General features: G+C 40.8%; 1 protein-coding gene across 3 annotated transcripts; it reads right to left on the bottom strand.

Moving 5' to 3' along the window:
* Positions 1–5211: 5211 nt before the first annotated feature.
* LOC101658105 (glycine N-phenylacetyltransferase-like) lies at positions 5212–25477 on the bottom strand. 3 transcript variants are annotated; one of them, XM_045297059.1, is made up of 6 exons: positions 25326–25477; positions 21333–21428; positions 15264–15371; positions 10669–10795; positions 9465–9636; positions 5212–5762 (listed from the first exon to the last, which is right to left on the bottom strand). In XM_045297059.1, exons 2-6 carry the CDS (start codon positions 21420–21422, stop codon positions 5360–5362), a joined length of 900 nt encoding a protein of 299 aa, XP_045152994.1. In that variant the 5' UTR covers positions 21423–21428; positions 25326–25477; the 3' UTR covers positions 5212–5359. The 3 variants fall into 3 exon arrangements, with proteins under 3 accessions (XP_045152994.1, XP_045152993.1, XP_004715052.3); XM_045297058.1 differs by lacking the exon at positions 25326–25477 and adding an exon at positions 23683–23770; XM_004714995.4 differs by lacking the exon at positions 25326–25477 and adding an exon at positions 23413–23657.
* Positions 25478–25497: the final 20 nt, after the last annotated feature.

Here is a 25497-nt window from a genome sequence, read left to right as displayed (position 1 = left end):
AGATATCATATCATTCCATAGTCCAAAGTTCACAATTTAGACTTGTTTTGAAAATGTTTTCCTTACATACCTAGTCTTGCTATGCAAACTTATTCCGTCATTGTCTAGTTTTTGCATATATAGTGCTTCTTGGTTTTCAGATTTTAATTTTCCTGTTACTGGGACTTGAAGTTATTTAAATTATCTTGTACTGTATTCCATGTACAGACTGTATATAAAGATAAATAGGGTGCTAATTAAGACAAGAAAAAGTGGAACTATTAGAATAATTGGTTGTGTTTAGTCTTCATTGATTATGATCATTCTCTTAAGTAGACATATGCAAGAAAATAAAATTACAACCTACCAAAAAGTTACAATACTGTGATGATGAGAACGTGTCTATATTTTATGTAGATTTGTTCATTACTAACATTTAGGCATACATGCTTTATATACATGTGCAATTATTTTAAATAGTTTTTCTTAAATCTTTTGAAACTAAATAACAAATATTTACTTTCCTGTAAATATTTTAGTCTGTGTATTCTATGTAAAAGAATGCTCTCAAAATAACCATAATACTATTATGAAATGAAAAGAATTAAAAATTAATGTATTATATTAGCAAATATTCAGTTCATATTCACCTTTTGCCAATCATAAATATTGGGAATTTTTGACCATCCCCAAGCATTTCTTATAGAATTTTTTTCTTATGTAGGATTAATTGCAGATCATACAGTGCATTTAGCCATCATATTTTATTCATCTTAATCTGAAATAGTTTTTAAAAAAGCTTTTTATTATGAATGAGCTGAAGATTTGCAGAACCGATCATCAGTTGTACATTCAACAATTCGTGCACATGTTGTTTCACAAATACATTGCTCTCCCCTCGTCATCCCGCCCACTTCCTCCCTGAGTTTCCTGTTTGCACTCCTCCTTTCCTAACCCTCTGCTTTGTCTACGTCTCTGCTCTTTTGGTTTTAAATGGTTGAGCATGCTAAGGTGTGCCTACCACACTACTGTTATTGCTCCTCTTATAACCTGTCTATTGTTTGGCTGATAATTGAGCCATGGGACTGAGTTCAATGCTGGACCATAACGTAGACTGGTGGTGCACTATGGGTTCTCATAGACCATAGCCAATCAGTTAGCCTATTTTCCCCATCCCCCCCACCCCCGCCATGCTTCTGCATTTATGTAGAACACTGTCTTTGTGAACTATGACTCATCCCCTCAAGATGTTTGGTTATGTCTCAAATGTTTTTATAACTTTTTCACCTGCATGCTCCATCACACTCATGGACATATTTACAGCAAAGGCAAATACATATATAGAAATATGATCTGTCAAACCTATATATACATTCATGGTTATACTCTCAAGCTTCCCCTCATACCTGCTCAGCTTGTTAGTGCAAGCAGAAAGATAATGGTTAGTACATGATTGATGATGTAGATGATAGCTCTTACAGGATTGTGTATAGAACTGTATTTATTTCTGTGGCCTTTAACTCTTGGGAACCTGGCAGTGTCTTTTCCTACCTCCGTCATTTTTTCCCAACCCCCATCTTACTGTATATCATCTTTCCCTTTATCTAAGTTAAGACTTGTCTACCCTCCAGCCATTGGTTAGGAGGCGGAGAAGTGCAACAATCTATTGATTTTTCCTTCTCCTCGTGAAATATATCCATTTGAAGAATAGAGACCATATCACCTGGGTTAATCGGTGTTTTCTAATTTAAGTAAGACTACAATAACACGACACCATCGTTTGTGACAGCCCCAAACGCCTTATGAAATACCCCAAATCAATTGCTTATCATTTTAGATCTTCTTAATCAAGACCATTTACCATTGAGTCCAGCTCATGGCAGCCCCGTGTGTTTGGGGTAGAACTGTGCTTCACAGTATTTCATGGCCATGATCTTTCAGAAGCAGGTTATCAGTCCTCCTGTCTAACACAATTCTGGGTGGCTTTTAACAGCCACGTTGTGCTCAACAGCACTCAAACCAAACCCTGTTGTAGTGTTGTTGACTCTGACTCACGGCTGCTCATGTGCTACAGCACAGAGCTGTCTTGTAGGGTTCTTGGTTGTATTCTTTATAGGACATGCCCTGGAGATGCAGTGGGTTAAATGGTGGGTTGCTTACCACCAGGCCAGAGGTTTGAACCCACCAGTCACTCCTCAGGACAAAGATGAGCTTATCCTCCCCTAAAAATATTTATGGCCTCACAACCCTATGCTCTACCACCAGCTACCATCAAGTCAATTAAACTTCAGTTTAATAAGAGAACCATAGCACATCAAAGCCCTCTGTTCCTACAGCTTCTAAGCTGTAACCTTCAGGGGAGCAGATATCCCATCTGAGAGTTAAGCAGTCCAGTGTTTACCTGACAGTGGCTCCGCCAGGACTCCGTCAAGTTTGTAGGTGAGCACAACTGTGCTACATGCAGACCCTTGAATATATTTGTCATTAGGTATCATCCAGTCAGTTCTGCCCCATAGCTACACCATGCATAACCACAGAGAAAACATTCTCAGTCCTGGGTGACCTTCACAATTGTTGCTATTGTTGCAGCCACTGTGTCAATCCATCTCATTAAGGGGCTTATTGTTTTTTATTGACTCCCTACTTTCTAAATGTGATATCCTTTTTCAAGGATTGGTCCCTTCTGATAACATTTCCAAAGCAAGTGGGGCAGTTTATTCCAAACCATTGATAGGCTAGACTCCACCCCTAATTTTTGTATCTTCAAGTTCACACAAAATTATGTAACTACCACAATGGGAAGAAAGAAAAGGTCAGAGTGGATATCAGCATAGACTCTGCAACTTGCTCGTGGATGTAATTAAAGCAAATGGAGGAAACGATGAAATAAAAGAGTTGAACAACAGAGTTCAAAGAACAGCTGGAGAAGATAAAGTGCTATAAGACAATGGGCAAAGACATTGAGATCAGCAAACCAGAAGGGAAGAACAACAACAAATGCAAGCCTTCAGATGCAATATTGAATGATTCTATGGTTAAATTTTCTTTCCTCCTCCTTCAAAGCTTCCTTGGGCATGTCCTCAGGCCTGGAAAAGGACATCATGCTCGGTACAGTAGAAGGGAAGTGAAAAAGAGGAAACCCCTCAACAAGAGGGATTGAGTTGGTGACTGCAACACATGGGTGCAAACACAAGAGCAATTGTGAGGATGGCAGAGGGTGGGCAGTGTATCCTTTTGTTGTCTGTACAGTCACAATGAGTTGTAACTGACTTTCAGGTACCTGACAAGGAATAATCCAGAAGTTTTTACAGGTTATATACAGAGAAAGCGTCACAAGGAAAGCAGCCCCTTCATAAGACATATTTCCTGTTATTATTGGAGAAAGAAAAGATTCATTAAAATCAATGAAGAAAACACAATGACCTTTTTTCAAATGTATGTTATTTTCTAACTTTGGGGGGAGGTAATGCAGATATATCATTCCATAGTTCAATCACATCAAGCAGTATTGTACACTTGCTACCACAATCAGTTTCAAAACATTCTCTTCCTTCTTAAACTCCTTGAGATCAGCTCCCCTTCTCCCCACACTGCACCCACCAGGAACCGTGATTGTGTTTGCGGTCTCTGTAGGCTCATCAAGCCTGGGTTTTAAATCTCTATATCAAAAAGCAGAAAAGACATACAAGAAAAATTCAAGAGGGCTATCCCCAATGACAAAATACATCAGCACTAAACCCCAAGATGAAGAAAACCAGAAGGAAAAAACACACAAAAATGTTGAAGACCTGATTAGTCCCAACAAGTGGGGGGTGGGGTGGGAATGGAGCGGGGGATCAATTGACAAGGTTTTAACTGTTCATGTCAGGTTTATCATTTCGATCTCCTATAGTCATCTCGCCAATTCATTGTTTTGTAACCAGTTTATTCTCATCCCTCCATTATGTACATGAGAAATCGCCAGAGGCTTATTTCCCGAATAGATCTCCCAAATTATCTTGGGCCCCCACTGTTATCCGTAGTCTTCTGCAAACCAGAGTCTCAGAATTTGGGCTCTGATACGACTTCCTCCTTGGGCTTTGAATTCTATGCTTTGCCATCCTTTGGACACTGATGTTGGAGCGTTTCCTCCATGCACACTTACTGACATCTCAGATGGCTGCTTGTTCTGAAACGAGACTTTAAGACCCCACATGCTATGAAATGTATATTATTGGCATCACTTTCTAATAACCTTTTGGAGAGTTACGTTTGAAAATTTTTATTAACACAACATTTACCATGTCAAAACTTTTCAAGTTTATCTTTCAGGACACCCATAATATCAATGATATTGTGTAACTATTTCCGCCAAATAACCACTTGCTGTTGGCTGAGTCGATCTTGACTCATGGTAACCCATGCTTCACAGAGCAGACCTGCTGCATAGAATTTTCCTGGCAGTAGCTTTTATAGAAACTGGTTCCCAGAGCTTTCTTCTGTGGAACTTCTGGGTGTGTACCAACTGCCTAGGTTAGTAAATGCTCGTGCTTCCAAACATGCAACACCAATATCCATTGCTAAATTTTCCACCACCCGAAACAAACTCAGTTATTCTTTCTCCCTCCCTAAGTCCCTGGTAACCGCTAAAATTCAGATTATACATTTACCTATTCAGAGACCAGGAGGCAGTCCGTCAAACAGCACAAGAAAATATGGAATTATTTAAAATCATGGAAGCAGCAGTGGAGAAATCAAAGGACATATAGTCTTAGGGAAATCTGCATAAGACCTCTTTAAAAGGTTCCAGAATGAAGATGTCAAACCACTAATTGTGCCTGATCCAAGCTTTGGTATTTTCAATTGGTTCATTTGCATTTGAAAGTCGGACCACGAGTAAGGAAGACCAAGGAAGAACAGATGCATGTGAATTATGGTATTGGCGAAGAATATTGGCTATATCATGTTCTGCCAGAACAATAACAAAAAATGTCTTGGAAGAAGTACAGCCAGGATGCTCCTTAGATAAGGGGATGGTGAGACCCTCTCACATACTTTGGACAAATTATCAGGAGAAATCAGTCCGTGAAAGAAAACGTCACTCTTGATAAAGCAGAGGGTCAGCAAAAAAAGAGGAAGACACTCAAGAACGCAGTGACTGCAGTTTTGGTTCTTAAATGTGAAGCTAGCCCAGGGCTCAGCAGTGCATACTTCTGCTGTTCCTAGCCATAACTCTGCTGCTATGAGTCGGAATCAATTTGTCAACAGCAAAACATTTTATTATATGAATATATTACTGCCACCAAAGGATATCCAGTAGCTTAGCCTCTTATTACAATGTGTTCTTTCTCTCCAGTCACATCCTCAGGCCCCTTTACACGGACTGGTGTCAGGGTCAGTGTCACAGAGGCACACAGTTCCACTGGCTCCAGTCACAGGGCAGGCGGACAAGCTGCAGACTTTCACTCATTTTCTGTACAAATTTGTTGGCTCTGTCCGTGTGGTTATACATGGGGAAGCCAAGTTTGTTCAGAGCCTGGACATGGGAATAGAGAAGATGGGAGATGAGGCCCTGGGCCCGGTACTGGGGCACAGTAGCTCCCATCCTCAGCTCTCCAGTCTGGTCCATCAAGGACCAGCTCACAGGGGTCCCCTCAGGCCCCAGCAGACAGAAGGTGGGGAAGGTCCGGATGCAGCGCTCGATGAATCTCTGGCTTCTCTCATTGCCCCCGAAATGCCAAAATTCATTCACCAAGGCAGCGTGGGTGATGTCCAGGGATGAGAGTTTAAATAGCTCTTCATTGCTGTAAGGAGAGTCAAGGGAAAAGAACAGGTCAGATTGCCATGCCTACTATGAAGTATTATATTTGTTTTTCCTGAAATTGTCTTGAGAGTCAGAAAAGGCACACAGACTGCTCAAGTCCATGATCTGGTTACCGGCGTGACCTCGTGCGGTAACTTAATGTCTCACTGCCTCCATTTCTTTTTCCATAAAGCAAGGATATTAACAGCATCTCCCATAACAGACAAGGGAACGCAAGAGCAATTGCAGGACAAGTACTTAGAGAAGGGCTTCCCAAACAACCCACCCCCCATACCAAATCAGTTTATCATAAGATGCACTGCAGCACATGGCACGACCCCGTAGGTGTCAAAGTAGAGCTGTGCTTCGCAAGGTTGTCAATGGTTTCAATTTCAGAAGTAAATCACCAGCCTCTCTCCCTGCCCCCTCCCTTCCAATGTGCCGCTGAGGATAAAACAGACCACCAACTGCTGGATTAGTAGCCCAATGCTTAACTCTTGGCACCATCCAGGGAAGCCCAAACAATAAGGACTCTGTAATTGTGACCCTCCAATTAAGACAGGGCATGAGTGATCATTTCTATTTTACAGATGGGAAAGTGGGCAACCAGAAAAACAAACAAGCGTCCCAAATCACATACTATGATTTTTATTGTCTATTGCCTGGGTGGTATAGTGATTATGCATTGGGCTACTAACTACAAGGTCAGAAGTTCAAAACCACCAGCCTCTTCTGGGGCAAAGAATGAGCCTTTCTATTCTCATAAAAAGTTACAGTCTTAAAAACTCACAGGGGCAGTTCTACCCTGACCCTATAAGGTTTCTAGGAGTTGACATCAACTGGATGGCAGGGAGTTTTTAAAAACCTTTTCATTGTCAAGTTAATTCTGGCTCATATCGTCCCATATGACAGGACTGCCCTATAGGGCTTCATCAGCTGCAATCTTTACAAGAGCAGATTCCCAGGTCTCTTCCCCTGGAAACCACTTGGACATTAGAACGGCCATTCTCTCAGTTAGCAGCTCATAGCTAGCCATTGCACCACGAGGGCTCCTAAGCCACATGCTGCTGTTCAGTGTCACTGAGTCAGTTCTGACCCACAGCCACCCTATGCACAACACAACGAAACCCTGCAAAGCCACGTGCCATCTTCACAATTGTTCTATGCCTCAGCCCATTGTTGCAGCCACTATGTCAATCCATCTCATTGAGGGCCATCTTCTTTGTAGCTGCCACTCCAATTTACCAGGCATGATGTCCTTCTTCAAGGACTGGCGTCTCTGGATATGTCCACGGTATGGAAGACTAAGTCTCTCCATCCTCGCCTCTAAGAAGTACGCTGGCATGCATCTTCCAAGACACATTGCTTTGCCCTTTTAGCAGTTCATGGTACTTGCAATATTCTTCTCCAATACCACAATTCAAATGTGTCTATTCTTCTAGGGACTTCCTTATACAATGTCCAACTTTCACGTGCATGTGAGGCAACTGGAAATGCCCAGGCTTGGGTCATGCACGCCTTAGTCTTTAAAGTAACACCCATGCTTTTCAAAACTCTAAAAAGGTTTTGTGCAGAAGATTTACCTAACGCAATTTGTTTTTTGATTTCTTGACTGCTGCTTCCAATAGCATTGATTGTGGATCTAAGCAAGACAAAAATCATTGAAAACACCAACCTTATTTTCTTTATATTGAATTGTAATCCATATAAAGACTGCAAACCTTCATCTTCATCAGAAAGTGCTTCAAGTTCTCTTCACTTTCAGCAAGCAAGGTTGTGTCATCTGCATCTCTCAAATTGTTAATAGGTCTTCCTTCAATCCTGATGCCAAATTCTTCTTCATATAAGCCAGCTTCTCTGATAATTTGCTCAGCATACAGATTGAATAAGTGTGGTGAGAGGTTATCATCTTTGACACACACCTTTCCTGGTTTTGAACCAGGCAGCGTCCCCTTGTTCTGTTTGCACAACTGCCTCTTGATCCACGTCAGGAATTCCCATTCTTGTCAAGAATATCCATAGTTCATGATGGTCCGTACAGTCAAATGCTTTGGCATAATCAATAAAATATCTTTGTGGTATTCTCTACTTTGAGTCAAGATCCATCTAGCATCTATCCCTTGTTCCACATCCTCTTCTGAATCCGGCCTGAACCTCAAGTTCCCTGTTAATATATGGCTGCAACTACTGTTGGGTGATCTTCAGCAAGATTTTACTTGGATGCTCCATCAATTACCTTGATCCATAGTTACAGCATTCTCAAACTTGGGTCACCTTTCTTTGGAATGGGCACATATATGGATCTTCCCCAATTAGTTGACCAATAGCTGTTTTCCAAATTTCCTGGCAGAGACAAGTGAGTGCTTCCAGTGCATCATTAGTGTGTTGTAACCATTTCAGTTGTTATTACATCAGTTCCTGCAGCCTTGACTTTGGCTAATACTTTTTGGGTTCCCAAATTAATTTGGCCTACTTCCCCATTTTCAGGGGGAGAAAAAATTAGTCACTGTGCCCTTGGCAACTAAAAACTTTCTTCCTATATTAGTTTGCTTCCACTCTGGATCATTGCAGTTCCACCAAGGGAAGGCATCACCTACTTTGGGAAGCAATGATCTAGACTTAAACTCCATTTATGCGAATACCCCTCCACCTGAACTTGAAGGAGCTGCTTTATCACCTGAACCTCCTTTATGCCAGGATAATGGGAATAATGCTTTTACCCTATTTTACAGGTGAACAGAAGAACCTAATGAGATTATAGCTGCATACTGCTGTTCATGCTGCAAATATATAAGTGAATAAAGCTCTTCCAAGCATATCTATGGGAGGGCCCTGGGATTGAGCATATCTAAATCCAATGCCACCACCAACTCTTAGTTGTATGAAGCTTTAGGCTGGAAGTCAATTAAGAGCATTGGGATACGTATAAGTGAATTAAAATCTCAGTTGGAAACCTTTTGTTCTGTGAAGTGAATTTATTCAGCACAACCTCATTAAACATTTGCTATGTGCTGGACACACTATTCTAGCTATTGAGCATATATCAATAGATGAGTATATTGAGGATATATCAACAAGTAGACGTTTTCTCCTCCCATGGGTTTGTAATATCATGGAGAAGATTTCAAACAGCACAGAAGTAGATAAATATAGAAATAGTTGGTGTCTGATAATGATAAATGTCATAAAGGAAGTCAAAGTGGGTCATGTAATCAAGAGTTCTGGAAAGAGGTAACTTCACATAGTGTGCTTTAAGAAGATGTTTTGAAGAATGATCTCGGAAAGTCTGAACAGTAAGGGTCCATTGAGTTTTTATCAGTGATAAGGCATGATAGCCAGGAGAGCAAAGGCTGTTTGAAAGCCCGAAGGCATGATGGAGTTCAATGGGCATCTAGTAACAGAAAGCAGACCAGAGCCTTCGGGGGAAGTGAGAAAGGCAGATTAGAGGAGATCCAAGTGGTGCTGGCTCTCTAGTCCTGATGGGCTCTCAAAGCACCTAAAGGTGTCTGGATTTTACTGAAGGTGAGTCGAGAGGCACTGGAGTTTTATAAGCAGGTAAACAACAAAATATGCATCAGGCAGTAAAAAGACCACCCCGGTTCCTATGCAGAAAACGAATTGTAGGGAGACCAGTCAAGGCTGGGTGAGAAGTGGAGAGACTGCATGTTTCGTGAGAGATCTGCGTGGCTTTGATCATACTCACATGGGTTTGGGTCTTCTCGTCTCAGGAGATAAGTTTTTTGCCTGTAGCAGGGAGGGAACCAAGGTCTTCACGGTTTCAGGCATCATATAAAGAATGCATTGTGTTCTCTTGACCTTAACCGATTTAGTGGATGCAAGATTTTGTATCACTTCATCCAGACTGGACTGTGAACCTAGAAAGCATTCAAGTGAAGACAGCTGTGATTGTCCACATCCATGCTCCCGGAAGGTGTTCCACAGAAGCGTATAGAATTTGGAGTCAAAATATTGCTTCCAATGCGGCAAGTGCTATTAACTTTGTGACCATGGCTGAGTTACTGTACACTGAGCATGTTTTCTTTTCTGGGAATCCCAAGATAACAAGGGAAAGCTTGACAAAATTGTTGTAAACTCAACAGAAACATGACATTTTAAAAAATAGTAGCCAACTTTATACACCATTAGGATCTCCTTTAACCAATCCTTATAGGGGCCCTATATTATAAGCATTTTCATTATTCTCACTTTTACATAGAAGGAAACGAAGTTACATGTAAATCACTTGTTCAAGATCACACAAGAAAAGAGCAGGGCAAAGGGGCCACCTTGGGGAGCCTGACTCTGGGGGGCATGTTTGTAACCCCAGCAATCATCTTTGCTGACATGGAAACGCTTTGTGCCACATTAACATTTTTATTCCAGGCACAGGCGGCCAAAAGGGAATCTCTTCTTCCACATGCAACCCCCCAAAGATATCTTGGATATGTGTGTAAAATATATCTCATGAGCTCGCGAATACCAAGAAAGCATACAGCTCACAGCTTCTTTTATCAACCCCTTCATTGACAGACTTTAAGTTATCCTCTGAGGAGGCAGTGACGGCTGATACAAGAAATGGATATCAGGCTGAGTCGAGGATTTGGTGAAGGAGGAAAACCTCTTAGGGCAGCGGTTCTCAACCTGTGGGTCGGAACCTCTTTGGGGGTCGAGTGACCCTTTCACAGGGGTCTCCCGCTTCATAACAGTAGCACAATGACAGTGATGAAGTAGCAACAAAAATAATTTTATGGTTGGGGGTCACCACCACGTGAGAAACTGTATTAAAAGGTCGCAGCATGAGGAAGGTTGAGAACCACTGTTTTAGGGAAAGGTGCTTGGGTTAAAAGTGACCCCTACAGAGGCAAATACGAGGGCCCAGCAGCCAACACACATCTCAATCGCCTTACTTTGGATCTGCAAATGCTGTTTCCAGTTGATGACTTCTGAGATGCCAAGGAATTCTTGGCAGTTCTTGGGATCCTTAGAATAGATTTGGTAAGTGTTGGTGTAGTGATCAGAGTTATCTGTCATTTCCTGTTTTGTCGGACAAAGGGAAATAAATAAATTTGTTTATACCCAATGATTGCAATGCTAGTGTTTAGTATTCAATTATACAGTCCTATTTTATATACTAAATTTGGTTTTTTTGCTATATTCTCACTATGTCTATCTTTTCGACTGCGTAGGATTAAGGCAGGGCTTCAGCTGATCTTTTATTATAAATAAAATTTGTTGAACAAGATACTTATAGGTTACATTTAATTTCAGATCAACCAAAGACATACTGGTTAATAAAGCTTTATTTAATACCATGATCCTAAAGATAGTAGAAAATTATTGATCAGGAAATTTTGGTTACAAGAGTAAATCTTACTCTATTTCAAAGAGTTTGGGAAAAATGAATTATGAACCAATGAATTGAAATTTATACAGGTAATCTTATAGTAAGACCTTAATACATCTGTGATGAAATTGAAGGAAATGAAGACTCTTGTTGTGTTAAAATGAAAATGACAATATACTCTTGATTTTTTTCGTTTCACATTCCCAGCAAAATCAAAAGACAGACTTGTTCCAAAGGACCTTTTTAAAGTTATCAAACCAGAACTAGAATTATTTGAAGAAGGAAAGCGCCATGGGGCAACTATTCAATAAAAAATATTATAACTAGAAAATTTAGTAAAGAAATGCACTCATAACTCAGCAATGACTATGATAATCTCTATTTTAAAAATTAGGTTTAAAACTAATTAAATTTTAGATTTTAACCAGTAAATAAAATCTCTATCCTTATTATTCGTTCTTTAAAAGCAGTATATTGATTTACTTTTAACAACATATCAAAAAGGTACTATACATATTAGCATGTATAGATTTTTACTTTACATCTTGTATTTCCAATATAATTTAGGTGATTTAAAAAATCTTGGTCCTGAACATATGCCCCAAATACAAAGCAAGCATTGTGGGTTGCACTTTACCTTTTATTTAATACTGTTTCACACTTTTAGGCATTTTGTGTGTGTTATTTCCTCGGCTAAGGATGTACTTCCTTAGCCTTTTTAAGCCTTAATTCCATTGTAAGCCTTTTCAAAGTCAATTTATCATCGAATTCCAGTTTTGGTGAAACATCTACCGGGAAAACTTTTGGGTATTTTTTCTCTGCATCTTCCAAAGTCTGTGTGTTTGCGTATTTCCTTGGCAGTGACCTTTCTGAATCTTGTATGTTCTTAGGTCCTTGCACGCTTTCCCTCCATATGTGCTTAGTCTGCTTATCTCTGTGCCTCCCAAGGCAGAGTTTCTTGCGGATCAACACCATCACGGTAATTTCTGTGCTTCGCAAGTGCACAATATGGTCAGGCACAAGAAGCAATTTCGTTTTATCACTCTGGATATTAGTCTAAAATGCATATAGAAATTCTAACTTCATCATTCTGTTCTTCATAGTCATCCTAACTCAGTGGACTGTTTCACACCTTCAGATAATTGCTTTTTTAATACATGTATGTATAAATATTTAATAGTTTTATTGACATTTAATTCATGTACCTATAATTTAATGGTTAAATATACTAAAAAGAATTTTCGATTTTTCTTTTCATTTTTGTACTCATTATTATTAACTCTCTATTACTCCTCAAGCTCCCTGCCTTAACTCTATGGAACTATTAATCTAATTACTAGCACTATAGATTTATCTATCCTGGATTCCATATAAAAAAAATCATACAAAAGCCCCCACCCCAACAACAATAAAATAAAACACAGGTAAACCTCAATCCAAGAGAAAGTAAAAGATAATAGAAACTAAAACAACTTAAAATGGGTCAAAAGGGAAAACAGATGATAATATGTTAAATTTTAACCTAAATCTTCAGTAATCCACTTTGCAATGCACTTGGTTTGAGGACAAGATATTCACATCTGGTCAAGGGTCTGAAAGAATTCAATAGAGACTTAATCCCTGAGGGGAGCCCACAATGGAATTGGGCTTTCTTTTGTTATGCATAGCCTTCTGCAAACCGGGGGCTCAGATTTTAAGCTCTAATACAATCCTCTCCTCTGATCTTAGGTTGTATTATTTATAATCATATGGGCTGGTGTGCTCCTTCTGTGTGGACCCAGCTTACACTTCGCTTAGATAGTTGCTTATTTTAAGACAAATCTTTAAACTCCCAGACTTATTTTTTTCTCATAACCAGGCACCATCTGATTTCTTCACATTATTTTTCTATTGTACTCATACCTTCAGCAATAACTGCTCTCTTTACATTCTCTTGTTAAAATACTCTTTTCCTTTTCAGTCTGACCAAAGCATATTTAACTATAGAACCAAAGTCTGATATTTCCACCAAAATTTGTCTAATCCTCTCATGTAACCTTCATCACGTGCACTTTTCATCAGCTTTCGCCTGGGCTAATTCTTATCGCTCACATTTTCTGTTCTGCATATCTCACAGCATGCTGTAACTTATTTGCCTATTTTCTTTAGGCTGCGAACTTTTAAAAAACTTTAACACTGTGACTTGGTCCAAGGTTTACAGGACATATCAGTTTTCCAATTGTTAGTTCATGCACATTTTGTTTCAAATCATTGATTGAAATCCCCACTGCTCTCATTTCCTCGCTCTGTTTCCCATTTCTTTTCCTACTTTTCTACCCATTCCTGCCTTCTGAACTTTATCATTTGGCAAATGCTGTCCTTTTGGTCTCAAATGGTTGGTGATTCAGACGAGTGTGTTACCCTCTAAAGTTATGATTCAGTTTATTGACTTGGCTATAGTTGGGGTAAAATGGAATCATGGGATAATTTCCATTTCAGAACTGAAGGGTGACCAAGAATTATAGTCTGGGGGTTCCACAGTCTCAGTCTAACCCCAAAGCCCTGTAACTTTTATGATTATGGGGTTTGTTCCCCATGTTTCTCCCAGGATATCCACAACCGCCTAACGTGATCCCTTCCAGAGCAGGTGATTGCAGTAGCTAGCGATCTTCTAGTTCTGGCCCCAGGACCTTAGACGCTGATGTTCATGTGCTCCATTAGTCTAGTTGTTTCCACGTGTCCTCCATTGCTTGCACTCTTCTTTGCTCCCGAATGGGATAGACCAACAATTGCTCTTTAGCTCTTTAATGTACCTCTTCCCATCTTTCCATTCAAAAATGAATGTTTTATGTTTTATTTTTCTGTCTTCTAAAGGGTGATTTATCCAGGGGCGGGGGGAATCAGCATAAACTAAACACAAACAAATGAACAAGAAAGCAAAGCGAATGACTAATAGGTAGTCAGGCCAGCACCCACCCTCTGCCTGGAGAGGATTCCAGGTCCCTCCTCACAGCAGCCCACCTAAGGAGCCTGTAAAGGCAGGGTTGGCCACCACCAGTTGCTATTCACCAAAGCAGTCTCTAGAACATTGTCTTGGTGACTTATGTTATGCCAAGTGACATGATGTCCCCTGGGCCTATGATCCTGAGCTCCCAGGCCCACTGTCTCATTCCCTGAAGATATTGCTAAGAAGTTTTCCTAACTTTGTCTCCTGTATGTCCTCCTACATTCTTGGATATATTGGCATTGTAGGTAAATGCACCTATAGAAATATCTTTGGTCAAATCTGTATATGTTCATAAATCCCATTCTCCTCCCCACACCTGTTCAGCTTTATTATGTATCTATGCATACACTCACAGATTATTGTTATTGCAGGCTTGTATACATAATAGTAGCTATTGCTGTTGCTTTTAAGTCTTTACAGCTCCTAGTGTATTTCTTGGCCCTCATCCTTTGTTGCTTACATTCCTCTTATTGTATATTGCCTTCTCTTTCACTCGAGACAGTACATTAGTGGTGCGATACCGGGAGGATGGAGGGAGGGTGAGGTAGAAAGGGGGAATCAATTACAGGGATCTACATATAACCTTCTCCCTGGGGGATTGACAACAGAAAAGTGGGTGAAGGGAGACATCAGACAGGGCAAGATATGACAAAATAATAATTTATAAATTATCAAGGATTCATGAGGGAGGGGGGAATGGGAAAGGAGGGGGGAAAATGAGGAGCTGATGCCAGGGGCTTAGGTGGAGAGCAAATGTTTTGAGAATGATGAGGGCAACGAATGTACAAATGTGCTTCACACAATTGATGTATGTCTGGATTATGATAAGAGTTGTATGAGCCCCCAATAAAATGATTTTTTTAAAAAGACAGTAAATTATCCTCTCTTCCTTTCCCTTCCCCACCTGATAACCATCAAATAATGGTTGTTGTTTTTTCTTTTGGTGTGAAAATATCTTCCTGCCTTTTAATAATATTTTTTTCATACCCTATTTGTCCTTTTGTATTTGACTTATTTCCCGGAGCATAGCGAACTTCTTGAAGACCAAAGCTTGTTTCCCTGTCTCCTTAATTAATCCCTGTAGCCCCTGGGTCTAGCATATTGCAGGTACAAGTTAGGCACACAGCAAATAGAAACATGGAAGCACATTCATTCCACATCTAGTATCTTACCTGTTCTTCCGGGCGGACAACCACTGCATTATAATCTGGCCATTTGTCCACTAGCGCCTTGAGTTTAAAAGGGTTTCCCTGGTTCATGTGGAATATGGTCCCGTAAACCTGCAGCACCCCCCAAAAAGTGTTTGATCAGAACAAGGCTTATTTACAGGAAATCAGGGAAGACACTCTAAAAGCCAAGTCATTCAAACAGTCTTCAGGGTTCTACTTTATTACGTCACGTAGAAATAGACATTTGGGCCAAACCATGATAATGTTACATAAGTATTTCTAAATGTTCAGATAGATAATAAAAGTAAATAAATTTCACTCTCACCTTGTAGGGTTTAATGTTGTATCTTTCTCTTATTTATCATTTATGTATACAACGCAAATATTTTTTAAATAATGAAACTACCCAATAGATTCTATTTTAAAGAAGCTCTCATGGAACAGTGGGGTAAGCATTGAGCTGCTCACCGAAAGGTCAGTGGTTCAACCTTGTAGGGCTGGATCAATACCAGGCCGGCTTCTAGCAGCAAGTGACCTTCAATCTCCCCCACCCGTGCGGAGCTGACCAGAGCTGGCTAAAGGCCCGCTTTATTCTTGACCCACCGCTCCTCACCCGGCAGAATCCGTTTGGCTCAGTGCCCGCTTTGTTCTCGGCCCACCGCTCTGCACCCAGCACGAATACCCCGGGAACCAAGGAGACACCTTACATTCCAGAAACCCGGACATACCTGTATCTCCCAATCCCTGACTACTTTATCTTATATGGACTCAAGACAGCCCAGTCACATGTTCCCTGGCCATATAGGTACCACCCCTGTAGCCTGGGGCGGGACTCCTCCGGCCCAGACACTGTGGACTGTGGGACTTCGCCCAGGCTGGGTTTTTCTCCCCAATAAAGCCTGTTTGTTCTAATTCGCCTGATTTGGTTTCTGGCACCTCTCGACTGTCTTCCAAACCTCACCAGCTGCTCCTTGGAAGACAGATGAAGCAATCTGCTTCCTTAGATTTACAGTCTTGAAACCCCTACAGAACTGTTTATTCTACCCTCTAGGGTCTCTGAGTCAAAATAGACTCAATAATGAGAGTGGGTTATACTATTTTAACATGTTTTCCCCAAACATACTATGTTTAAGGCATGTTAAAATTTTAATTAACATAAACCTACACAATGTGTAATGATTAAATAACACTGATTATACAGAAGGATTTTGTGTAATAAGAAATTCATTGTTATTGTTGTTGTTGTTGTTGTTAAGTGCTGTCTGTACAACAGAACTAAATATTGTCTGGTCCTGGGCCATCTTACAATCATTATTTTCAAACCCATTATTGCAATCAAAGTGTCAGTCATCCACTTGATAGGCTTCCTCTTTTTGGCTCACCTTCCACTTTCCCAAGTCTCTCACTGCCATCAATTCAATGTCAACTCATATAGACCCTATAGGACAGGGTAGAACTCCCCCCTTGAGTTTCTGAGAGTATAACTCTTTATGGGAGTAGAAAGCCCTGTCTTTCTCCCACAGAGCAGCTAGTGGTTTCAAACGGCTGACCTTGAAGTTAGCAGCCACTTCATTGCCAGGGCTCCTTTTTCATGATCTGGTCTTCCTGATAACACATCCAAAGTAGGGGAGATGAAGTTTTGCCATCCCTGCCCCCAAAAAGGCTTGGCGGTGTAGTGGTTATGCATTGGGCTGCCATCGGCCTGGCAGGCAGTTCAAAACCACCAGCAGGTCTGCAGGGGAAAGACTGGGCTTTCTACTTCAGGAAACAGTTAGTCTTGGAATCCCACAGGGACTCACTATGAGTCAGCATTGATCCCATGGCAGTGAGTTAAAGGAGGCCTGGGCTTTGCTCTTGGCATCTGGGAGATAATATTGCAACCCTTAGTACTGATAGGAACGTGTCTTTTTGCGTTAGACAACATTGCATAGTCTAACATGGTTTAGGGTAGGGACTGTCTATACCAGAAAGAAACAAGGCAATTTAGGGTGAAGGATTTGAGTCATAGATATCAGATAACTTGGAGATTGATATTAGTTGCACGGTCAACCAATCAGTCATGCCTATGTAAAGGAACTCCAAAATAATCAGAATTTCAAGGCTTGGAGTTTCCCTACTTGACCATAATCTGTGAACCTTCTCATATATCAATGAGGAAAGAGTAATGCTTTCCTGAGCCCACACAGGAAAAATTTTGGATTAGCTGATTTTTACTGTTTTTCTTCTTTTAACTCCATTGACTCCTACTATTATCTTTTATAATTTATTTATTTATTTCTACTTGCTTTAGGGTTCATTTCCTCCTCGTTGCTGATATCCTAGTGTTGAAACTTAAATCACTGGTTTGCGATGGTTCTTGCTTAGAGTAAGCATTTAATGGTGTAAAATTTCCATTGATTCCTTTAGCTGTACCACACACTTTGATTTATTGAGTTATGCTAATTTCCTATTTCACTTGTTACTCTGACACATGAAACATTTGAAAGTATATTGTACAATGATAAAAAGAAAAGACTGAAGGTGTCAGGCATTTCGTCTTACTTGGATTAATGGAATCAAAGCTCATAAAAGCAGCAGTTAAGAGATCAACTGATGCATTGCATTGGGTCAACCTGCTGCACAAGACCTCTTTTAAAGTGTTGAAAAGCAAGAATATTACATGGAGGACTAAGGTGCACCTGACCCAAGTCACGGTATTTTCAAGAGTCATGCACCTGGGGAAGTTGGACAATGAACAAGGAAGACTGAAGAGGAATTGATGCACTTGAACCGTGGTGCTGGAGAAGAATATTGAAATGACCACTGACGGCTAAAAGGACAAACCAGGCTGTCCTGAAAAAAGTATGGCCAGAGTGCTCCTTAGAGGCGAGGACAGCAAGACTTTGTCTTACAGACTTTGGACACATTGTCTGGAGATAACCAGGTGAAAGACATCACATGTGGTAAAGTGGAGGGGCAGCAAAAAAGGGGAAGAGCCTCACGGAGGTGGACTGACACCGTGGCTGCAGCCATGGACTCAGGCAGAGGACCGACGGTGAGGATGCTGCGGGACCACGCAGGGTTTCACTCTGTTGGGCGTAGGGCCGACCCCAGGGCACCTCCAGCAACACTCAGGCATGTGAAAGCTGGGCATTGATTAAGGTACACTGGAGAAGCATTGATGTATTTGGATGATGGTGCTGGGGAAGACTACTGAAAGTACCCTGGACTGCTTAAAGAAAAACCAAATCTGTCTTGGAAGAAGTACAGGCAGCATGCTCCTTCGAAGCAAAGATGGCGAGACGTCATCTGACATACTTCGGACATGTGAGGAATCCAGTCCCTGGAGAAGGGCTTCACGCTTGGTCGAGTAGAGGGGCAGCACACAAATGGAAGCTCTTTGACAAGATGGATTGCAACCGTGGATCCACTGAGGGCCTCAAGCCTCAGAACAATTGTGGGAAAGGCACGGGACCTGGCTGTGTTGCCTCCTGTTTACATAGGGTTGCTATGAGTCAGCTCTGAGTCGCTGGCACCTAACAATAACAACAGCAGCAGCAGCATGTTGTATGGTCACTAAATATTTTGAGATTTTCCAGATCTTTAGATTTTATATAAGTTGAATGCCATTATGGTTCTAGAAAATATATGGTATGATTTTAGAGCATTTGAAAATTCTTAAATCTGGTCTATTTGGGTAAATGGTCCTTATCCTTTCTTCTCTTTTGGGGGAGATGGATATTTTTTTTTTTTGGCCCATAGGCCCAGTTGGTTGATAGTTTTGTTTAGGGATGTGGATAGCTTTACTATCAGACATAGTGCTTTGGAAAGTGGACTGTTGCAGAAATACAATTTAACACCTTATCATTTGTTCTTCCTTTTGATCCATTTAAAATATTTTCTAATTTTTATTGTTTTCTATTATCTTTTCAATTTATACTTTTCTATGTTTTATTTCCTGGTTATAATTTTTTGCTTTCTGCTTTTTGTTATATGTTTCTCTACATGAAATCTAGGATGGGTAAATCCATAGAGACAGTAACTGGATTAATAGCTTCTTGGGATTAAGACAGGGGAGGTGTGGTGGGGGAATAGGAACTAATAGCAGTGAGTACAAGAAAGAAAAAAATGTTCAAAAATTGATTGTGGTGACAATTTCAGATCTCTCTTTAATATATTTAAATTATTGAACTGTATGACATGTGAATTATATGTCACTAAAATTGAGAAAATAAAAAATAAAAAACCTCACCTATGTAAGACAATTACACCTCTGTGAGCATGTAAGAGACCAGGGAAACTAGATGGATGAAAATGGAGCAACCAGAATGAAAACAACGTAGAAAACATAACCAGTATCACTGAACAATTTGTGTAGAAATTGCTGAATCGGAATCTAGCCTAGTGTAAAAACCTTCACTGTAAAGAATAAAATCTTAAGTAAAAAAAAAAAGCATTAAAAGAAGAGTGTTAAAGTGTTTAATTATATTTGTGGGTATGCCTATTTATTCTTTCCATTTTATCCTAATGCATTTGAAGCTCTGTTGATAAGTAATGTGCTTTCAGCATTTTTATGCCTTCTTGACTAATTGATAAATTATCATATGGCTATGGCTTTTTTTTTTTATCCCTGGTAGCATTATTTGAAACTTAGAATACTGTAAAAATACTCTATTGTGAAACCCCAAACCACACTCTCTGCCATCAAGTCCGTTAAGGAACCCTCTAAGACAGTAGAACTGCCCCTGTGAGTTTCTGAGGCTCTGACTCTTTCCAGGAGGAGAAAGTCTGATTTTGCTCCCAAGGAGAGGCTGGTGATTCCAAACTGCTGACCTTGAAGCTTGTATTCCATCACATACTTCCAGGATTCCTAGTACTCTATAGTACAAGATCATTAATCCATTTCTAAACGTTCTCTCTGAAAACAAGCCAAAGAACCATATAATCCTTTGAGGTTTGTCAAGATATAGAAGCTGGCCCCCGTTATCAATTTCAGAGAAGAATCATGATGACTGTTTAGAGAGAATGAATTAAACATGAACGTGCGAGTTTTAGTCAACCTTGTAATTCCGAGAAAACATCTATTGCTCTTATGCCATTTCTTGGAAGGGAGCAAGTGAATGGGTTGAGTCAGCAGAATTTCTCAAAGAGCATGAAAGGTTTCAAATCACAGCATGATCAGTCATTATGTGTGATCTTTGGCGAAGAATATTGATAGTACCATGGATCCGAAAGAACAAATTTGTCTTGGAAGAAGTACAGCCAGAAGGCTCCCTAGAAGTGAGGATGGTGAGAACTGGTCTCACGTACTTCAGCCATAATCAGAAGAGACCACTCCCTGGAGAAGGATATCATGTTGGTAAAAGAGCGGGGCAGTTAAACAGAGAAAGGTTTTCGACAAAATGGACTGAAACAGTGGCTGCAATATTGGGTTCAAACATCATTAATTGTGGGGGTGGCACAGGACCTGGCCACATTGCCTTCTGTTGTACATAAGGCTGGAATGAACTTGCTGGCACCACACAGCAACAATTAGTGATCCCGGTGGCACTGTGGTTTCAGCATCAGGCTGCTCACCACACGTTGGTGGCTCAAACTCCCCAGTCTCTCTTTGGGATAAAGATGAGTCTCTTTGCTCCTGTAAAGATGCGGAGCCTCAGAAACTCTGACATAGGGTTTGCATGAGTCAGAAATGATTCAGTGACAAAGGGCTTGCTGCTTTATTTTGGTGGTAAATATAGGATCTTGATTAAGATTTGTAATTGAGCCTCAATTTTCTCTTCTACACCCCAGGCAGGTCGATGTTTTACAGAGAAATGGTGTGGCCTAAATGAAATGCAGCATGAGCGAGTGCTTGTCACTGCACAGATGACCTTTCTTGTTCTCACTTCTCCCAACTCTAACCAAATCCACTGCCGTAGTCCGTTCCAACTCATGTCCCTATAGGACATAGAACTCCTCTTCTGGATGCTAGGACTATACATCTCTATGGGAGCAGACAATCAAACACATAACCCACTATGCCACCAGGGCTCCTTCCACTCCCACCAGAAATTACTATTCCCATCTTTCCTTCAGATTTTCCATTCTCACCTTTAGGGACTCAGGGAGGCTCTTCCTCAATGATTTCTCTAATAGCTGCAGCATCTGTGAGCTCCGCAAGTGGAGGATGTTGGCAGACATCTTAACCTAGAAACAGAACCAAGAAACACGAAGGGATGAGGGCAGCTGCAGGCCAGAGAGACACACTCCAGTTCTAGATAATGACCCGCCCTTCATCACAATCCCTCGTTTACTAACCCCCCTCATCAATCCTCAGAAAAGATTGGCAGAAAGCACAGATGTCTCTTTCCAGAAATACCGTTTACATAAAAATGGTTTGTTGCTTTTTGTACTTAAATTAATTGAACAAGAACAGCATACACGTTATCTGTGTGTTGGGCGTGGGTATTAGTACCAGATACTTTCTTTGAATAAAAACCAGCTGAGAACCGAAGCAGCTACTCCATGATTCATGAAGGTATTCAGGTAAAATATGCAGAACATTTCTGAAGGCTAAATGGGCATTCTAGATAGAGACAGCTCACAAGAAGGTTACAAGGACAAAGTGAAACTTGATGCCAGGTCACTGAGAATTTACTATTAATGTATTGCTAAGGAAAAAAAGGCTGTGCATTTGGGGAACCTTCTTCACATAGACACTTGCACACACAGGGAAGAATAGAAATTTGATGCTCACAAAATGCAGTTGAATGGAGCCCTGGTGGTGTAGTGGTGATGCGTTGGGCTGTGATCTGCCTGGTTCAAATCCACTAGCAGCCCTGAGGGAGAAAGCCTGGGCTTTCTACTCCCTACAACACTGGAGTCTTGGAAACCCAGAGGGTAGCTATGAGCCAACATGGAGCCAGCACGGACTCCACGGTAGGGGGAAATGCAGTCGAAGAAGACTTGGTGACTTCGTGGGCAAGCAGGCAATTGTTAACCAAAAGATTGCTGGTTGGAACCCACTCAGCCACGCTGTCGGAGAAAGACCTGACTATTGACTCCCATAAAGATTTCAGCCTAGGAAACCCTAAGGGACAGTTCTAATCTGTCATAGGGGGTTGCTAGGGGTTGAGATTGATTTAGAGGCACATGACAGCAATGACCAATGAAGTTGGCTACAAACACACTCAAGGGAGCCGACACTTTTGGAGCTGTCAGCATTTGAAAAGGGCAAAACCTTCGGAAGCACAATTAGAAACCATTGACATTCCAGTATTTGTTATTTATTTAAAGAAAATATGTGAGGAAAATATCTTGTGTTTAAAAGTTTATAGCAACGTTAGTTGATAGGGAAGCACTGGACACAATCTGAGTATCTCTCAATGAAGATAATTGACAGAGATAAGGACCCATAGTTATTCTACTACTTTAAGTTCTATTAACATGAAGGCAATGTTAATATGTGAGAGAGTATTACAAAAGACAGAACATGAAAACATTAAAAATATTAGAGGTCAAGCCGGGATTTTTTGTGCACATATTTGAACAGCATATATAAAGGACAAAGGTAAAATTTCAAAAGAATATAGCAGCATTAGAGTTGTGATATTTAAAACTAAAGTTCTTGTTACATAGTTTAAATTGAATAATTAATCTCAGTTCCTCTACGAGAAGCTCTTTCTTTTCTGACTCTAAGCAGGGCACATAATTTCCCTGGTCATTATTATATAAGGACAAAACTGCCTACCTTAGAATGTTACTGGAGAATGAAATAAGATGGTGCTTGTGTGGTACATCTATACATTAAGTGCTAAATAAATGCCACCTGAAAGATGATACTCCCTTCCAGAGACTATTAGATTTTTCTCTTACCTGCCTACCACCAGTGACCCCCCAAGCCTCTCCATTACTTATGTATTCAATTAAAATCAACAAACTACGTTTCTTTATTTAATCAATAATATCTTACATACAGATGGAGCCTATAACCTGAACACAGAAGATGCCAAGTTCCGATTTCTCCATTTGACCAGTTTTCCTTTCCCCAAACAGGATTCTCGGCACAAATTCACTCAGACATTTCTCATTTGCACCCAACAAGAGCATTCTGATTAAACTGCCTCAGTATGGAAGGAAAAGGAGAAGAAAGTCTTAGCACGACGCTGCTTTGTGAGCTTTCCCCCCTCACCTGCAAAGACGTCCTCTGATCAGTTTCTGCAGAGGTCCCCAAGAAAAGACAAGAGGCAGCAGACTAACCCAGACGACGTTTCTCTCTGACCTCGTGGCACACAGAGCTCTTGGCTGGGTGTGCTTTGGCCTATATTCTCCCGAACTTGAGGAAGTCCTCAAAAGGATTCCTGTACCAAACTGGTACAAATCTCAGCCAACTGATTGTAGGATTAAGCTCCCCTTCTTCTATCCCATTCAGGAAGTTTCTCTGTCATATTGAGAAACTCACCGTGTGCCAACAGCGAATCTGTCTGGAACGGTGAAAAAGCCTGCTGTTCGTTACTCAGCAACTCCGCGTTGTGAAACCAGCTGGCCAGGAGCTGGGAGGTGGAGAGGACTCTGGTAGTAATGCCCCGTTCCTCTCCTCCCCTTCCCCAGCTCCTTGCACCAGAAACAATCTAGAGTAGCTGTTCAGATTTTATGAAGAAAGCTAGAACTTTTCTCCCCCTAACATCTAAGTGAAGAAAGCCATCTGTTTGCTGAGACGAAAGATTTGATAGTTTCCCCCTTTTAGAATAAACTCAGTGAAGCCAAAGTAGGATAAACAGAACCAAACCACACCTGGAAGAAGTTACTGGGCCTCCACAATCCTACAATCACAGTCATAACAATCAAATAAAGGTGTATACATAGATAAATAAGCCAGGTGATCAGGTACGAGAAGGCAAATAGGACTGGCCAAATGAATAAAGGTTTGACAGCGGATGCTTCTGCATACAAGGGAAGTTAAAAAAAATCCTTGATTAAGACAAAAAATCTGGCAGTCCACAGTATATTCACTATTCTTTTTTTTCCTCTTTTTTAACTTTTTATTAGGGGCTCATACAACTGTTTATTCACTATTCTTTGCCAACATCTTAATTTAAAGGCATCCGTTCTTCTTCCATCTTCCTTAGTCATTGCCCAGGTTTTATACGTATATAAGACCATTGAAAATACCATCAGATTCACCTTAGTCCTCAAAGTAACATCTTTGCTTTTTGACACTTTGAGGTCTTGTACAATAAACTGGCCAACTATTTACAGTTGAGCCAAGTCATATGAAGGAGAAATACAGGGTGTTAAGAGAACCTAGTGGCACACTATTACCCACAATGCCCTCTGTTCTAATTCCCCAGTTGCTTGGAGAAAGATGGGGCTGCCAGCTCCCATAATAATAAAAAGTCTTGGAAACCCAAGAGGGCACTTCTACTCTGTGCTATAGGTGAGGCAGACTAGCACAAGAAACTCCATTTTTGTTAGCTACTAAGTGACTTGCCCATTCCTCCCTCTCATCTCAGAAAGCTGACCTGCCCGTTCTCCCTCCCCTGAAGGGAAAGTCTGCTGATGATTAATTTTAGAATGTACTCCATGTTCCCAGGTTCTGGACACTACAATTAGTTTCAACTATTCTTCAATATATCATTTGGTTTGATTATTTGTCAACAATGTTTCTTTTGATGTTGTAATATAAATGATGTAGTTAATGTCATGATAACCAAGATGTTATAGTCAATTTTGGTATAGTTTCTTTTATGATAAGGAATGTACCTTGTAATGCATGCTCACTCTTCGTGAAGTGACAATTGATCCATTCAATTTGCTTTGTGCTTCTGTTCATGCTTGGTGGTAAGTGAGCTTTTCGGCCTTAAAGATGAAGCTTAAAGAGTGAACTTGAGAAGTTCGCTCAGGGCTGCGATGAAGGAAACATCTTTAATTTCTCGCTAGCCCAGCTAGCTGAATAAAGATTCTTCTAAATGTCAAGACATCATAGTGGCTGTCACTTATTTGAACCCGTAACATTTTGGTTCCCTGACCAGGAAAGCTGCTCCTGAAAGTGTGGGACTTCTAAGGGAGACACCCCCTGGTGTCACCAGGGCCCCAGACTCCTACCTTCGCAGTTGAGCGGCTGCCTGGGATGCTGGAATTTTGGAATTCGGCCCCAGTCTCCTGTTCCTCTGGAGGGTAGGTTTAGCTGTGGGGCCTGTCTTCTGGTTTGACTTGGGAAGGGGACTAAACAAGGTCTGGACTCTTCCCAGTGCTCCTCACCAGGATGCTGGCTGAG

The sequence above is a fragment of the Echinops telfairi genome, unplaced genomic scaffold (genome assembly GCF_000313985.2).
Source record: "Echinops telfairi isolate 266 unplaced genomic scaffold, ASM31398v2 ScPeMD7_7416;HRSCAF=8454, whole genome shotgun sequence".
NCBI classification, from domain to species: domain Eukaryota; kingdom Metazoa; phylum Chordata; class Mammalia; order Afrosoricida; family Tenrecidae; genus Echinops; species Echinops telfairi.
This window is presented reverse-complemented; position numbering and strand designations above follow the sequence as displayed.